At 39.9% G+C, this 17,110-nt stretch overlaps 2 protein-coding genes and 1 long non-coding RNA gene across 6 annotated transcripts in view; 2 read left to right on the forward strand and 1 right to left on the reverse strand.

Moving 5' to 3' along the window:
- LOC141444763 (uncharacterized) lies at positions 1-15,083 on the reverse strand. The gene is made up of 2 exons (XR_012453208.1): positions 15,031-15,083; positions 1-167 (listed from the first exon to the last, which is right to left on the reverse strand). It is a non-coding gene; the product is annotated as an uncharacterized lncRNA (long non-coding RNA).
- Positions 165-9,359, forward strand: LOC141444711 (uncharacterized). 2 transcript variants are annotated; one of them, XM_074110314.1, is made up of 12 exons: positions 165-332; positions 747-875; positions 1,708-2,526; positions 3,022-3,153; positions 3,790-3,917; positions 4,539-4,613; positions 5,441-5,567; positions 6,312-6,418; positions 6,569-6,662; positions 7,254-7,394; positions 8,618-8,731; positions 9,190-9,359. In XM_074110314.1, exons 1-12 carry the CDS (start codon positions 213-215, stop codon positions 9,334-9,336), a joined length of 2,133 nt encoding a protein of 710 aa, XP_073966415.1. In that variant the 5' UTR covers positions 165-212; the 3' UTR covers positions 9,337-9,359. The 2 variants fall into 2 exon arrangements, with proteins under 2 accessions (XP_073966415.1, XP_073966414.1); XM_074110313.1 differs by having other exon boundaries at positions 8,618-8,734; positions 9,190-9,357.
- LOC141444720 (uncharacterized) overlaps positions 14,913-17,110 on the forward strand; it is a 17,450-nt gene continuing 15,252 nt past the window's right edge. For all 3 annotated transcript variants that reach the window (XM_074110330.1, XM_074110333.1, XM_074110331.1), the window contains exons 1-2: positions 14,913-15,197; positions 16,366-16,494. In XM_074110330.1, the coding sequence (XP_073966431.1) occupies positions 15,078-15,197; positions 16,366-16,494 (249 nt within the window). In that variant the 5' untranslated portion in view covers positions 14,913-15,077. The remainder of the gene's footprint in view (positions 15,198-16,365; positions 16,495-17,110) is intronic.

Below are 17,110 nucleotides of genomic sequence, written 5' to 3' on the forward strand. Positions count from 1 at the left end.
CCTTCACAGAGTACTTTACTATTAATTATATACTTTACTATTATATGTTTTGTTATTACTTGGCACAATGGCACATTACTTGGGTTGCATAGAAAATGTGCAGAAATATACAGAAATCTCGGAGAAGTCGGAGAATATAATGACCAAGGACTATGTATAAGTGAAACCTTTGATCATTTTTTTACGAAAGTAACCGGTTAAACAATAATATAATGGGAAAATCGTCTTCTGAATTGATGTGTTGTCGTGGTTGTCTCGCAACTGATTGTAATTTATTCGATATATACAAAAACCAGCTTGCTGAGGCTTATGAATGTATCACGGGATATCCAGTAAGTGTTATTCATCTATGACTCGATTTGCTATTAAATTTCTAATTGGATTATAAATTAAAGAACAAAATAAATAGTTTATAACAATGTACCTCCTAAAACAGGTAATTTTCATTAAGCCGCTGAAGTTTCTATGTGCTTTTATTGACAGAATAGCTATCCTAAATAAATTAAATACTTCCCAAAGTTACTATTCCACGCGGACGAAGTCGCGGGCAAAACCTAGTTGGATTATAAAATTAAAAATGAAAATTATAAATTACTAGTTTTCGATTCGCACGCAGGCCATTTTTTTTATAGCAGCCCGGATAATATTTCTTCACAATGATTTTTGCTGTTGAATTTTTGTCAGGTGTTTAAAAAAAACTAATCTGCTGTGTAGCACAAATTGAAATTTATCTGCGGACCTTCCAGATGCTACCGCACGATGGGTTTCCTCAGCAGCTGTGTGCAATGTGCGGCGTCCAGCTCGCCAAGAGTGCAGCGTTCCGTGACCGCTGCCGGCGCGCGCAGGACTGCTTGCGTAGACAGCATCACGACAAGGTCCATACAATACAAATAATCTCTATCCTCCTAAGGCCCACCATATAAATTTAGATGACCAGATGGCCTAGTGGTTAGAGAACCTGACTACGAAGCTTGAGGTCCCGGGTTCGATTCCCGTGTCGGGGCAGACATTTGTATGAAAAATACGAATGTTTGTTCTCGGGTCTTGGGTGTTTAATATGTATCTATATCTATATAATTATATTTATCCGTTGCTTAGTACTCATAAACACAAGCTTTGCTAAGCTTACTTTGGGACTAGGTCAATTGGTGTGAATTGTCCCGTGATATTTAATTTATTTAAAAAAAATATATTTATAAATATTTATAGGGTCAATCAACTTTTTAGTGTAGCTTGATGCCATGGCAACGTCTCCTGAGTTACTTATTAAAGTATGATTTTATGGGTTACAAATCCACTAAAAGTCAGGAATTTTCACAGTTTTAAGGCAATTTCTTCATGGCACATCACCTAAGCATCCTAATAGTATTCCAAACATTTTTGTTACAAAGTGTAGGTATCAGTGATGTCTTCTGAGTTATGGGACAGGATAACAAGATGGAAAAATATGATTTCGGAAATAAAGTTAAACTGCTGCGGTGTAAAATATTGAATATTATTAGAGAAACAAAAGAACTTTTACTTTGTTAAATTAACTTACTGTCATTAAGTACAAAAGGAAAATCACAACTCGAAATGCTCCAAAAATATAAAAGGTGCAGGCTGGAGCTTGAACCGACGATCCTTTCTTGAGAGGCCACAGCTTAGGTCACACTACTCGGCCACCACGGCTTTAACAGCTAGTATTGTTAATTTCTTTTCTTACAGATAACCATGGATTACATAGAAACCATAGATCGCCTCTCACACAATCTCGTGTTCACGTTAGCGCCATCTCAAGTCGAAGTCAATGATACGAGTATCTATTCTCTTGGAGTTAGTGATATCCCTTCCATAGCTGTTAAAGAAACTATATTTGAAGATGAATTTGAGCTATTTGGTTTAGACACAGATGAACACAGTCGTAAACCCATAGACAATGATCAAAAACTAGTTGATGATATACACAGTCATTCACCCATAGACGATGATCAAAAACTAGTTGATGACATACACAGTCATCCACCCAGAGACGATGATCAAAAACTAGTTTATGGTATACACAGTCATTCACCCATAGACGATGATCAAAAACTAGTTGATGACATACACAGTCATCCACTCATAGACGATGATCAAAAACTAGTTGATGGTATACACAGTCATTCACTCATAGACGATGATCAAAAACTAGTTGATGTTATACACAGTCATTCACCCATAGACGATGATCAAAAACTAGTTGATGATATACACAGTCATTCACCCATAGAAGATGATCAAAAACTAGTTGATGATAATGATAAATCAGATGAAGTCCAGGAAATAGGTAAGAAAATAAAAATAGTACAAGTGCTTATACCAACAGACAAGGTTGAGGTGCAAAAGAGGCCGAGAAGAAAGAGGAATAAGCAGCTGATTAATAAAAATAAAAAATTGAAGAAACGGAGAATCCGGGGTTCGTCTCCGACGAATAAATACCAGCCTAATTTTGATGTTGCTGAGCTTGAAAAGGAGTTGAATGTGGATGTTGAAATTCTAACTAAGGTAAGATTTTTGAATTCTTGCATCCCACTGTGTTGAATCAATAACTCATTCATCTATAATTCGTGTCTTTTAATTAGACATCTGATCACCTTTTTCACCAAAATTAACATGATTTCGAAATTTAAATTTAGAAATAGGCTTCTGTTTAAAAAAAATGTCATTGTATTGTCATTACGGAATCGAATCAGAAATGAGGAATACATAGAAGAACGAGGGTCTCTACCATAGCAAAGCGGATTAGCTGGATGAAGGGGCAATGAGCAGACCATATAACACGGAGAACAGATGGCCGTTGGGGCCGAAAGGTTCTCGCAGGGAGACCGCGGATCGGCAATCGCAGCGTAGGACGTCCATCAACGAGATAGACGGATGACTTGGTTAAAGTCGATGGTTCACAGTGGATGCAGGCCGCTTCCAACCGAGGCAACTGGAGGTCTGTGGGGGAGGCCTATGTCTACCAGTGGACGTCCAACGGCTGATATGATGATGTTACAGGAGCAGCAGTTAGCAGACTGGCGGCAGTTCAGCGCCAGCAAGAAGAGGCCCGCAGCTTTCTCCTGCCAGGAGTGCGGGAAAGGATTCGACCAGCCCACATCCTACCAGAACCACTTGCTCAGACATGGTCCGGTGAGTCTGAATCAAAATCAAAACAGTAGGATTTTAGGCAGAGTATTCTTTTTCGCAGTGTCTGTTCGTCCAAATTACCGCAGTGTTTGAAGTCAAAAGTTTGACCAGTGTGTGTTGCCAGTGATGACATACGGATCTGAGACGTGGGCGCTAACGATGGGCCTCATGAGGAAGCTCAAAGTCACTCATAGGGCTATGGAGAGGTCTATGCTAGGAGTCTATCTGCGGGACAGAAACAGAAATAATGATATCCGCAGTAGAACTAAAGTTACCGACATAGTCGAAGAATCGAGAAACTGAAATGGCAGTGGGCGAAGCATATTGCTCGCAGGACTAATGGCCGATGGGGTCAGAAGGTTCTCGAATGGCGTCCACGGACCGGGAGACAAGCTGTCGGTAAGCCTCCAACAAGATGGAGCGACGACCCGGTTAAGATTGCGGTGGATGCGGAAAGCACTTGTGCCGGTCTGAGTGGAGAAACTGACATGATGATGATTCTTTTTCACCGAAATCTTCTCTACTTCCCTATCTCCTCTCCCCTCCCTGCCCCTCTCTCCTCTTCTCCACTCCTCTCGTCTCTTCTCTTCTTGCAGTTGTTTTTAGTGTTTGATCGCGAGTTTGTTGATGGTTTGTCAGAGCGCGGGTCGGTTCCCGTGCGAGGTGTGCGGCGTGCGATTCCAGCGGCGCTCCACGCTGCGCTGCCACGAGCTCCGGCACGCGCTGCGCTTCATCTGCCGCGAGTGCAAGTTCGTCACCAGGATCAAGTGAGTGTGGCTGGATGAATCCATTGCCTCCCCCAGCAGCAGTCGGTTCCGCGCGTTGCCAATGGTATCGATACATCTGGGCCCTATTTCACCAAAACGTGACAATAGGGAACATTACTGCAATGTTCTGCCGTCAGAATACAGCACTATTTATAGCACAAATCGTAAACAGTTTTTTTTAAATGTTTTAAATGTCTTTCATGTCATGTCCTTTTTTGGAAATATAGCTCTACCGTTACTATCTATGTAAATTAACTCGAAAATTGAGTCGGGAAATGAAACATTTGGCAAACAATAATTCTGCGAAAAGGCAGAACCCGATGTCCAACAGTGGACGTATAGGTGGTGCCACAAGAGTTGACGTGAATGATTGATTACACACAGCTAAAAAAAGAACTGATCGTACAAAAGGAGAATTAATGAATGAGTAAATATCAAAATCATGCTGTCATTACACGACATGTTGTAGCTGTGTGTGTAATCATTTTTTTTATTCAGTTCAACTCTCGTGGCACTAATTAAGCTGCGGCTGATATTTTGATGATAATTGTTAAAAACCCTCTAGTTCAGCGGCCTGGGTTCCGTCAGATTCAGCCTTTAGATTGTTCGTGTTCTGTGTAGGAATCAGGCCAAGCAGCACTTCAGTTCTCACGAGGGACACAAGTTCCAGTGCAAACACTGCGAGAAGAGCTTCGTGTGAGTACTGACCTGTAGTGGCTTTTGATGAGGGAGAGAGAATGGAGAATGTGTGATTGATGGGAGAGATAAAAGAGGGGGCAGGGGATATTAAAGACAAAAAGAGACAGGGAAAAGCGAGAGGGGTAGAGAGAGACAGAGGGAAAAGAAGAGAGTGGAGAGAGGAAAGGAGAGAAAAAAGAGAGGGATAACTAAATGGAGTGGAGAGAGGAAAAGGGGAAGGGGTAGAGGGAACAGGAGAGGTGAGAGAAAGGGGAAGAGCAAAAAGAGGGGAAGAGATAAAAGAAAGAGGTAAGAGGGGAAAGCGAAAAGAGAGTTTTTGTGATTCGTCGATCGAGCGCTTACACCTGTGACAAGAAGTGACAAACTCCATTATGTTTTGTTTGCAAAAAACAAAGGCACCGACGCAGTGTGATTTTTTTAATTTATTGAAATAACTAAAAAGCCAGCATATTGCATGCTTTTTTTTATGAAAGTAACAAATGCGAGTCTTGTAATATCCGCATCCGCGGATGTCAAAAATCCTACACCCGCAACATCCCTGGTGGTAATAAACATCGAGACGACGCGAATCTGCAAGTTTCAAGAATACATATCGAGTAGAGTAGTCATTAGAGTTGAGGTTTCCAAATGGGTCTAGGTGGACCCCCAGAGGTCCACGGGAAACCAGACTAGGCTACGTTGCTGGCGTGAAAAAAATGCGGGTTTTATTAGTCAAAACTAAACGGTGAAACTTTGAATGTGGTCAACGTCTGTACGTTACGTTAGACACTCACTGAAACTTCAGCGTCGCGTCGCTTAATTGACCGTTGCACTCTGAATTGCAGCAAGCGTTCGTCGTATCTGTCGCACGTGCGGCTGGTGCATGTGGCAGAGAGCGTGACGTGCGTCGAGTGCGGAGAGACCTTTGTCAGTCGACTGGGGCTGAAGTTGCATAACACCAAGATGCACCAGGTACGTTCAGCAGTTCACCGGCTCAACGGTAAGTTGCCCAGGGACATCCGCAGTACCATCAGAAACAGTCACCAACTTTTCTTTCTTCATGCGAGTGCGGCGAGAGCTTCGTCACCATCATATCAGCAGTAGGACGGCCACTGTTGGACATAGGCCTCTCGTAAGGGTCATTCAAGTATAAGGTAAGCAGAATTGTACAGTTTTTGACTTCTCCCTCCATAAAGCCATTAAGGAATTCCCTTAGAACTGTCACCAAACCTAACTTTTGTTAGATTTGTGTCCCATAAAATCATACCTTTAATAAGTAACTCAGGAGACATCATCATGGCAACGAGCTATGCTAAAAAGTTAATTGACCCAGTATTCATAGTTTTACTTAGGAAACTATGCAATTCCAAACGTGACACAGTTTTCAAACAGGCCCCACGATACTAGCACCGACTAGGGCCATCCATAAAGTATGCCACAGCAAAAGCCATTTTTAGTTGTTTTAAAAGCTCGGCATTTTGCGATGTAGTCATTATGAAACCTCGTCATTTTGCAATCTATTCATTTTGAAACCTCGTCATTTTGCGATCTAGTCATTTTGAAACCGCGTCATTTTGCGATCTAGTCATTTTGAAACCTCGGCATTATGAAACTTAGTCATTTTGCGATGTAGTCATCATAAAACCTCGTCATTTTGCGATTTCTTGTTGACATTATAAATCGGACTCAAAATTATAACGTATTTAAATGTCGCAGGCGCAGAAAGCGGCATCTAAGTGCGCGTGCGCGTCGTGCGGCGCGCCGTTCGATGACGCGGAGGCGCTTCAGGCGCACGCGCGCGCCGGCTGCGACCCCGCCGACAGGTCCACAACGCTCATTTTTTAAAATCATAAATAACAGGTCGATTACGTATATCTACAGACTGAATCCGGAACACGGTGCTGCGTTCTAAAACACGCATTGTCGATGTGGGTGCAAAATAATAATATTTTTTTTTTGTACTAATCGAGCAGGCCTTGCGCGACGTGTGGGGCTTCGCTGCCCACCGACGAAGCCCTACGGACACACACGGAGGAGTGCCACAAGGGAGAGTTCAAGTGCACTGAGGTAAGAGACAAACTCACAGTGTATAGGCCAGTTTTGTTTGCATCCTACCGACTGCGCCATGTTGTGTTATGAACTATACTCTGTTTCTACGGCAGGCGAAAAAACTTACTATGGCCAGCCTTTTGCATGTATCTCTCAACGTCATTCTAAAACATGATACAACAAGTTTTCATGTCTTTTTTTATAAAAAAGTGCATCGGACAAAATACACTCACCTTACTTCACAAATGAGTCTCTAGGCTGATCATTTTCCATATTATTCCTCAATCTACAATGTAATGTTAAAACCTGCAGCAACCAACGGATCATCCCTTAAAAACGTCACTCCAATTTTGACCATTTCTAGTAAACCCCCCCCCCACTCCCCTACTGCTGCCGTTTGCAAGACGCAATTATGCTGATTCGGGACCATTTTTTTTTCATATTTTTTTTTGTTATCTCGTACATTTTTGTCACAGAACTAGTTGTGACATTTATTTCTATAAAACTTATTTTGTCAATGTGTCAAAAACCGCCTGAACCCCAACCCCAAAAACCCTTCCCCGTAAATGTGTAACGTAGTTCATGGATGGCCCCTTAACTCTTCCCCAGTGTCCCCTGTCGTTCTTGGGCGAGGGCCCTCGCGACAAGCACTACTGGCGCGTGCACTGCGAGGTGCGGAGCGCCCTCGGCCACACCGGCCGCCAAGGCTGGGCCTCCCGCGTCTGTCCGCAGTGCGGCAAACAGTTTCAGGTGACCACACTATACCATTCATATTATAATCGAGTTCAGAATTAGGCGAACTAGATTGACAGCTGAAAATGTTACCACATATAGGAAAAAAAGTCATAGGAATATGTCGATACAAATAAGTCGATATAACCTTGTGTAGACGCGGAGTGAGAATGTTTGTCACTTATGGGCTTTATATCATAGCTTTAGGTCTAAAAGCAACATAAAGGATAACATGATTAAAAATAAATCAACAACATAAGAAAAATTTCACAATAACGGGAGATCACAGAAGTACGTACGAGTAGGTAATATCGATATAAAAGTAAGAGTTCAGCAATTTGTATTTTGCCGTCACGAGTGACATTTAGTGATGGGAAATATAAATTGCGCGAAAACAATTGAAAAGCATCGATTATGTACAAACAGGTTATGGCTACTTCTATATTGCAATTTTATTCCAGTTTTCCGAATGATGCTCGTATCAAAATAAATGGATTGAAGGAACGGGTCGTAAAAAATGGTTACCTACAAAAAACAGCCGGATTTGTTCTGTACATTTCCACGAAGACACCTTTACTTGGGCACGGAACCCTAAAAATGGTACATGTAGGTCACGTTTATAGGTAACTTGAGTTGACTTCGCACGCGTAAAACGTTACAGCATTTGAATTGAAATTCCGGGATTTTACAAAATTCCCGTGGGAATTCCCGAAAATTACGACGTCGTCTAACGGTGGGAGGACGTCCCGTGTAAGAGGGACGGGAACCGCAGAGATATCAAACCGGATTTACCGGTGATCCGACAGGGTATCCACGCCCGTCTCCACCCTCCAATCTCGAGCACCGCGGGCCAGGGCGTTGGACGCGAACGTGATGTCCACGATAGATTCGCCCTGCTGCCCTCTCTGACCCATTGTTGAGGACCGCAAGCCCCAGTGATCCAGCACACTCCTCCAATACCTCGCCTCGAACATTCGTCACCTGGAAGCCCCAAGCCGTTGACACTCGGGAAGTGACTTGAGCATCCTTGTTTTCCGGCGCCTTTGCAGGCCTCCGTTTATCATTCTGGTATTTATCAGGTTGGAAATGTAAGGGCGGTATTTATTCATACCGGGCTGATATTGCGTGACTCCTAAATTCCCAATGTCAATCAGGTCGGGTATTGTTCGTCCGGTAACATGTCGGTTTTAAGTGCACACCACATGGCGTAGGTCTAACGGGGTTTTAACTTTTGCTTTCAGAAATCTTTCCTCTTAGAACAACATATGCGCTCGCACTCGGGGGAGAAGCCCTTCGCGTGTCCCGACTGCGCGCTGCGGTTCAACTACCCCGGCAACCTGAAGCGGCATCAGAAGGTGGTGAGTCCATGGGGTTATGTGTTGGGAGAGCACGGCGACACTACGGGGTGGGGAGTTCGTGGGGTTGTTATGTTGGAGGAGCATAGCGGCACCACAGGGTGGGGAGTCCACGGGGTTGTATCATGCATGGCGTACCCACGGTGGGGCAGTTGTCCCACCCTGCTCTCCGACGCTAAGAGTTTTTAGGCAAAATTTACATAGTGACAAAGTTAACTATTCATTTTGGTAATTTAAAAATACAGCGCGAAACAATACAGTAGATATCGATGAATAGTGCGCATGCACAGAAATGGAGTCATTTGCGATTTCCGAATCGAAAATAAAAATATTTTTTAATACTAACTCAGTTTATTTCACCCCTAAAAATGCTGGGTACTTCCATAGGTTTTATGTTGGAGGAGCATGTATATTATACTATGTAAGATAGATTAGTTGACGTTGTCGGTTGTCGGCAGGTGCACCAGGGCCAGCGTCCGATGGTGAAGTGCGGCGAGTGCGGCAAGCGGCTCGGCGCCGCGTCCCTCGCCACACACGTCAAGTACGTGCACCGTAAACTGCCGCAGAAACCGCGCCACCGGAAGCGGCCGGCTACGTCTACGTAGTACTGCCAGAAAACTGCAAACAGAACTGTGTTGACGATTCTAGACAAATACAAAATATGCTTACTTGTTTAGTTTTTCTTTTTCTCTAACCAACACCCCGAAGTATGACAGTGTTTTACGCTAAAACGGCCGTTCGTATTCGGATGAAATGTGGTTTGTAGATAGCTGGATGTCTGGAATGACGCATGGGCTCTTTTTATCCCGATATTCCCACGGGATCGGAGTAATATTACTAAATTCCAACCATAAGGATTAAAGACATTATGAAATTTGACGCAAAGTAATGAAACCCACAATGTAATTTTTCGAAATTCCTCTGACTGTTTAGTGAAATTCCCTATTTATCTTCCGCAACGAGACAATCCGACACAGGGCTAAACAAATATAAGTAATAATAATAATAAGTTTTTATTTCGCTGCTTTCGAAATGCCAATCATCCCCTACGTTCAAGCCTTCCACCTTACATCATTTAAGACCTTTCCACTATTAAATAACTCTTTGACTTCATCTAAATAAAGCATTAGTATTTATGGGAGAATGCTTTGGATTACCTACTTAAAGCCGTGCATGTTAAGGTTTTGTTGTTTATGTCTAGTAAAGAAAAATAATATTGTCATGATTGACATATCCATTGTGATCTACTTCAAGATGTGCTTCCGCACAATAAACATCGTCTACCATTACGTGTTATATTTTATTTAAACTCTAACAGGTTATGGGCTATCAATAAAGAAGATATAACATCAATATAAAGATAAATATAGTGAATAAATGTGTAGAAATACAAAATGTAAATAATATGTAGACAAATTGAAATAAGAAAAATGAAGATGTAAAACAAAAGTCGTCGAAAAGTGTCAACTGAAAAATAAAAACGTCAAGAAAATAAAAAAGAAAATGGCTTCGTCGAATTTTCCGCAACTAAAAGCTGAAAACTTTAATAATTGGCTTTACCGTGTAAAATGCGTTCTAGAAGAAAAAGGATTATGGGGTATTATACAAGAAGACGAAAATGTAAGTAAATTAAATAAGGAAGAGATTAAGAAAGCCAATGCAAAAGCCAAAAATATTATTGTTCAATGTCTCCCAGACAAATATTTAAATATAATTACAAAATGCGACAATGCAAGGAATATGTTAGACATATTAAAAGAAATATTCCAGAGGAAGAGCGTTATATCTACCATACTTTTAAGGCGAAAGTTAATAAACCTAAAACAATCACCAGACCAAAAATTAGAAAACTATTTTGAAAATTTTGACAGTATAACCAGTGAATTGGAGTGTGCTGGAGACTCGTTAACAGAAAGAGACAAAATCGCTTATCTATTAACAGGCCTACAAGAGAAATACGACCATGTAATAACTGCTATCGAATGCAATACGGGGTTCCAAGAAAGTACGTTAAAACTAGATTTCGTGAGAGCTAGACTATTGGACGAAGAGTTAAAAGTGCAAGAAATGCCAACCAACAACAGTCAGGATACAGCATTCGTTACATGTTATACCTGCAAAAAACCAGGACACCTATCAAGAGACTGCTACAAGAATGTCTGGCATAGCCGAGGTCGCGGACGCGGACGAGGAAGAACGAACAACCGTTACCAAAGATATTCACGTCATCCCAACCATTATGGAAACATAGCATTCGAAGAAACCGGACAAAAGCATTTTAATTTTTGGACAACAGGAAATATCAAAGAACCATCAAGACCTACGAACGGAAACATAGAATGGGTAATCGATTCAGGATGTACAGAGCATATGATTAACGAAGATTACGAAAAATGTATGACCAACGTCAAAACTTTAGAAACACCGATCAAAATTTACATCGCAAACGGAGACTACCTGATGGCCGAGAAAAAAGGTTGCATATTAATGAAATGTAACGATGTGACAATAAATTTAGAATCGTTGATTGTCAAAAATCTATCCTTCAATTTAATGTCAGTGAAGAAAATGGTTCAAAATGACTTTCACGTAATTTTTAGCAAACAAAATGTAAAAATAGGCAGGAAAAATTCTAATATCTATGTGTTTGGTTCTTGCATAGGTAATTTATTTCTATTAAATGCCGAAATATGTTTAGCTACTTGTAGCGCAGCTTTAAGTGACGACGACTTGTGGCACAGAAGATTGGGTCACCTCAACCGAAGAAGTCTACATTGGATGCGGCTGCCGACTAGCGACAAACCCTGCTCTCCTTGCATGATGAGTAAGGCGACGCGATTACCTTTCGTACCTGTCAAGAGGCCACGTTCAACTTACATAGGTGAGTTAATACACACTGATATTGCAGGCCCTCAACGTACACCTGGTATCAACGGAGAAATATATTACCAAGTAATAATAGATGATTTTTCACATTTTTGTTGTACATATCTTTTAAAACGTAAAAGCGAAGCCACTGCCAACTTAATCGAGTACATTCGGAGATTAGAGATAGAATACGCAACAAAAGTAAACAAAATACGATGCGACAACGGCGGAGAATTCAAAAATAACTTTTTTGAACATTTTTGCAGAGAACGAGGCATAAGAATCCAGTATACACAAGCGTATTCGCCACAACAGAACGGTGTGTCAGAAAAAATGAACAGAAGTTTGATGGACAGGGCAAGGACACTGCTAGTAGAAACGAATTTACCAAAATATCTGTGGGGTGAAGCAATTTTATGCGCAACCTACCAAATAAATAGATGCCCTTCGACAGCTGTAAACTTTAAAACGCCTGAAGCCATTATGAGAGGTAAGACTGACTTATCGAGATTACGAGTATTCGGTAGCAAAGCCTGGGTAGTAACTATGCCCAGAGGCGACAAACTAGAAAAACGAGCTAAGGAAATGCGAATGATTGGATATGCATCAAACGGTTACCGCTTATGGGATCCGAAAGCAGACCTTATTTTAATATCTAGAGATGTACGATTTGATGAGAATGATTTTGTATACGAGAAAAATATCAAAGAACAGAATGATCAGAGAATAACTAAACAGAATGATGACGAAGATGATGAAATAGAACAAAACTGTAATAAACAAACTACGAATGAAGAGGAGCAACCAATAGAACAAGATACAAGCGACGAAGTACGAAGAGAAGCACAAGAAGCACCACAAAGGCCACAAAGAGATAGGAGGCCACCACCTCGATTCGAAGATTATTACACAGCAGAAGAGGAAATGTATGATGCAAATATAGCATTTTCTCTTATAGCGGACTCAGACCCGCGTAGTTATAAAGAAGCTGTAGACAAAGGAGAAGAATGGAAAAAAGCAATAAATGAAGAAATAAAGTCACTTGAAGAGTTGAATACCTGGAAAGAAGCCGAATTACCTAGAGGAAAGAAAGCCATAGATACAAAATGGATATTTAAGACGAAACAAGATGGAAGAAAGAAAGCGAGATTAGTAGCTAAAGGTTTCCAGACGGATAACATTCACAATGTTTATTCACCTGTTGCAAGAGTATCGACAATAAGAATGATGTTTAGCCACGCAGTACAAGAAAATTTTCCTATGAAACAACTGGATGTTCAAACTGCTTTTTGAATGGATATCTGCACACAGAAGTGTACATAAAGCCACCAGAGGGCGTTGAGGTTTCAGCGGGAAAAGTATTAAAACTACAAAGATCGTTATATGGATTGAGAGAGGCTCCAAAATGTTGGAATGACCGATTTCATAATTATATAGTAACAGAAGGATTTGAACAATCGAAATATGATTTCTGTTTGTACTACAAAGCCAACGTATGGCTACTTATTTGGGTTGATGACATCTTAATAACGGGAAAAACTACAGAGATAAAGAAAACAATAGAGAAGCTGAAAGAAGAATTTAAGATAAGAGATTTGGGTGAAGTCAGAGAATACTTAGGTATGGAAATAAAAAGAGAACATGATAAGCTGAAAATTAGCCAAACTAAATTGATAGAGAAAGTACTAGAAAAATTTGGAATGACGGATTGCAAAGGAACACAGACGCCCATGGAACAAGGAACTCTAATCAAAGAAGAAGAAACTGTAATTGATGTGCCTTATCGTGAGTTGATTGGATGCCTTATTTACATCTCCACAGTCTCACGTCCAGATATTACTTTTGCTACGTCGTATTTAAGCAGATTTCTAGACAAGCCAACAAATACTACGTGGACATCAGCAAAAAGGATATTAAGATATTTAAAATTAACTTCGCACAAATGCCTGACATACACGAAGACGCAAGACAAACAAGTGTTGTGCTATACCGATGCGGATTGGGCGAGCAACGTCGACAGGAAAAGCGTAAGTGGTTGTGCTATTTTTCATAATAGTAATTTGGTATCATGGTTCACAAAGAAACAGCAGACAATCGCTCTATCGACTGCAGAGGCGGAGTACGTGGCAGCAGCCATGGCTACAACGGAACTCGTCTATTTAAAAGGTATATTATCTAATTTTGGCTATAATGATATTAAATCGTACTTACACATCGATAATCAAAGTGCTTTAAGAATGATCGACTGTAACGAAAACAGTAACAGAACCAAACATATTGATATAAAATATCATTTTATCAAAGATTGTTACAATAAGAACATGTTTAAAATGTCATACGTTCCAACTAACGAAAATATCGCAGATATATTCACTAAGCCATTGGGCAGTGTGAAACACAATTATTTTGTAGAAAAACTTAAAGTATTGTGAGTTTATTTAATGATGAAGTGTCAATGTTTATGTTAGTGTTGTTAGTTAGTACTAGTAATGAAATGAATAATAGTGCTGTGTATGTTTTATGAGTATATTTGTATTACCCCTGTTAATATTTAATGATTGCAATTTTAACTGAAGTTAATATTGAGGGGGGGTGTTAATGTTTTGTTGTTTATGTCTAGTAAAGAAAAATAATATTGTCATGATTGACATATCCATTGTGATCTACTTCAAGATGTGCTTCCGCACAATAAACATCGTCTACCATTACGTGTTATATTTTATTTAAACTCTAACAGTGCAATATATCTTACTTGCACAACTCAGATTTTTTTAAATGATTTTGATTGATTTAAAAAGTACTTGACTAAACGCGATTACACTTTCCTAAATTAGGATTCTATATAATCTCTCAGTCGAGTCAGTCAATGTCGTTTCCCAAGACGATCCCATAGGGCTTACTAGAACGGATTCTAGAATGAAATTGTTATTTTTTGTTTTTAAATTTATGACGGTATTTTAAGTAAGTATTTTATTTGTAATTATTTTATTTTGAAAAAATGACTGCCAAGTTTCTTGCGGCGCATTCTTCTAGCCAATGATGGTCTTTCCCATGTCTTTCCGAAAGCGCTGGTAGTTTAAAAAAAAAGACTTGTCTTGAATAGTTAATTTATTTTTTGGTTAGTTTAGTGTAACTTCTATTGTACCTTTTTAAATAAAATTGTTTAAAAAATGACGTGTAAAAGTGAACTGAATATATTTTTTAATTTGATTCATTTCGGATCCTTTACTTTTATTTAGGTGTCTGTGGCGGATGCGCAATGCGGAATGCGCTGCGCAACCCCGAGTTAAAAAAAAAACTTGTCAAACAAATGTCAAATTGAATTGACCAGTTGATATTTATTTTTACTTGGCTTGTATAGAAAATGTACAATTGTGCAGAAATATACAGAAATCCCGGAGAATATACTAACCAAGGACTAGAAGTGAAACCTTTGATCATTGTTTTACGAAAATAACCGGTTAAACACAATAATATAATGGGAAAATCGTCTTCTGAATTGATGTGTTGTCGTGGTTGTCTCGCAACTGATTGTAATTTGTTCGATATACACAAAAACCAGCTTGCTGAGGCTTATGAATGTATCACGGGATATCCAGTAAGTGGTATTCATCTGGACTAAAACAAAGGGGGTCCCGACTACATAGCTTAGGTTAGTTAGTGTTAAAGTTATATATGGGTCCCCCTTTGCTTTAGGCGGAGCTCTATGACTCCATTTACTTTACTGGATGGATTCTTAAATGGGAATTATGCCAATCAGTTTGAATTTAGTTACATGGTTGGACTGTAGCAAAGGGGGCACAGACCTAGAAATTTTATAGCAAAATGAAGTCATAATGACATATTTTAAATGATGTTATCGAATAGAATACGTTAAAATAAGCGTATTTTACTTGAACAAGTTTTCTCTGTAATCAAAAATGGCCGAGATAAAGGGGACCCAAAAGTTTGAATTTTTTGCAAGGAGTCAGCACATTTTTTTTTGTCAAAATGAAGTCATTATGACATATTTTAAATGATGTTATTGTATAGAATACATTAAATTAAGCAGCGGCGGAGAATTGGATACATTGCTACATAGCAAAAGGAAAACATCAATTTTACCAATTGTTCAGAACAGTTTACACAAAATTATTTCCTTATAATAACAGTCAGTGGTGACTTAATCAGTTTCCTAAATTGTTCCACTAAACATAACAACATCACCGACATCAAAGTCCCAACCTATATATGGCCCACAATTGGGCACATGGTACCTCTCATAATGGGAAGGGTTGGGCCATAGCTTCACTTGGCCCCGCGCAAATTAGGAACTGGTACTTCGTCACAATGTTTTCGTTCTCCATCAAACTCGTTTTAAAATAAAAATTTGCAGATAAATTTTGATAAATTCAGAGCCCCAACAAAATACAACACAGTTTGCTAAATTTTAAGTGTCACCATTGTAGTTTAATCTGTGCTTTATTGATAAATAAGAACTGCTTTGTAGATATCAAACGTAATCTGCTGTGTTAAGAGTTTATACCTGCTGAGCTGGCAACATCGCATTTTTGTTAGTTTTCTCGATTATTCCATAAAAATTTAATGAAAATTAAAAATGTGGTCATATAGAACTCTTCTTAATATATAAGTCAATGTGTCTCCAATAATTATTCGTGATAGACTTTTACTTTCTTCAAAAACTGTTAATAAACATTTGTTCGTTTTTAAAGAGGCCTATTCACAAAATAAATAATTTGAAATTTATCTGCCGACCCACCTTCCAGGTGCTACCGCATGATGGGTTTCCGCAGCGGCTGTGTGCAGTGTGCGGCGTCCTGCTCGCCAAGAGCGCAGCGTTCCGCGACCGCTGCCGGCGCGCAAGGGACTGCCTGCGGAAACAGCATCACAACAAGGTCCGTGCAATACAAATAATCTTTTCACTTCTCATGCTGGTAAAGTTCGTGTTTATGCTGTATCTGGGCGACATAAAATGAGTTCTAATTAGAGATGGGCCGAACATGGGTTTCACCGAATACGAATATTCGGCCGAATGTTCGGTAAAGGGGCGTAAGAAGAGGATTACTAACGAGAGTATTAGAAGCCCGACTAGGCGGAGGGCTTTTAACGACTCGAGTTTGTAATACCCTTACGGCCCGTGATACACACAATGATTTTCATCAAATTGCGAGGAAAAAAATACAAAAAATGAAATGAACAACTGAATAAAAATAATGGCTACCCGCCAATACAGGGAGCTGCATAAAAAAATACGAAAATCGAAATTCGTATCGTACCGTCCCTTTCGCTCTCGTGTTAAATAATATTTGCGAGAGCAAAACGATACGAACATCTATTTTCGAATTGCGTAGTAGCCCCTCTGATTGACACTTTTTTCGAGTCATCTACTATAGATAATATAATGATAAGCTAATTATTCCCACACACTAATCATACATGGCACAATACAGTAATTAAAAATGTTGAGTACCGCTTTGCCAAACATTTGGTCATTTAGCCGAATATTCGGCC

Source organism: Choristoneura fumiferana, chromosome 30 (genome assembly GCF_025370935.1).
Source record: "Choristoneura fumiferana chromosome 30, NRCan_CFum_1, whole genome shotgun sequence".
In the NCBI taxonomy this organism is placed as follows: domain Eukaryota; kingdom Metazoa; phylum Arthropoda; class Insecta; order Lepidoptera; family Tortricidae; genus Choristoneura; species Choristoneura fumiferana.

Excerpts from the sequence above, each read along its gene's own strand:
- LOC141444711 (XM_074110313.1), top strand. The coding sequence starts at position 213 with ATGGGAAAATCGTCTTCTGAATTGATGTGTTGTCGTGGTTGTCTCGCA. Across the intron at positions 2,527-3,021 it reads ATGTTGAAATTCTAACTAAG|GAGCAGCAGTTAGCAGACTG; the intron begins GTAAGATTTTTG and ends ATGATGTTACAG. Across the intron at positions 7,395-8,617 it reads AGTGCGGCAAACAGTTTCAG|AAATCTTTCCTCTTAGAACA; the intron begins GTGACCACACTA and ends TTTTGCTTTCAG.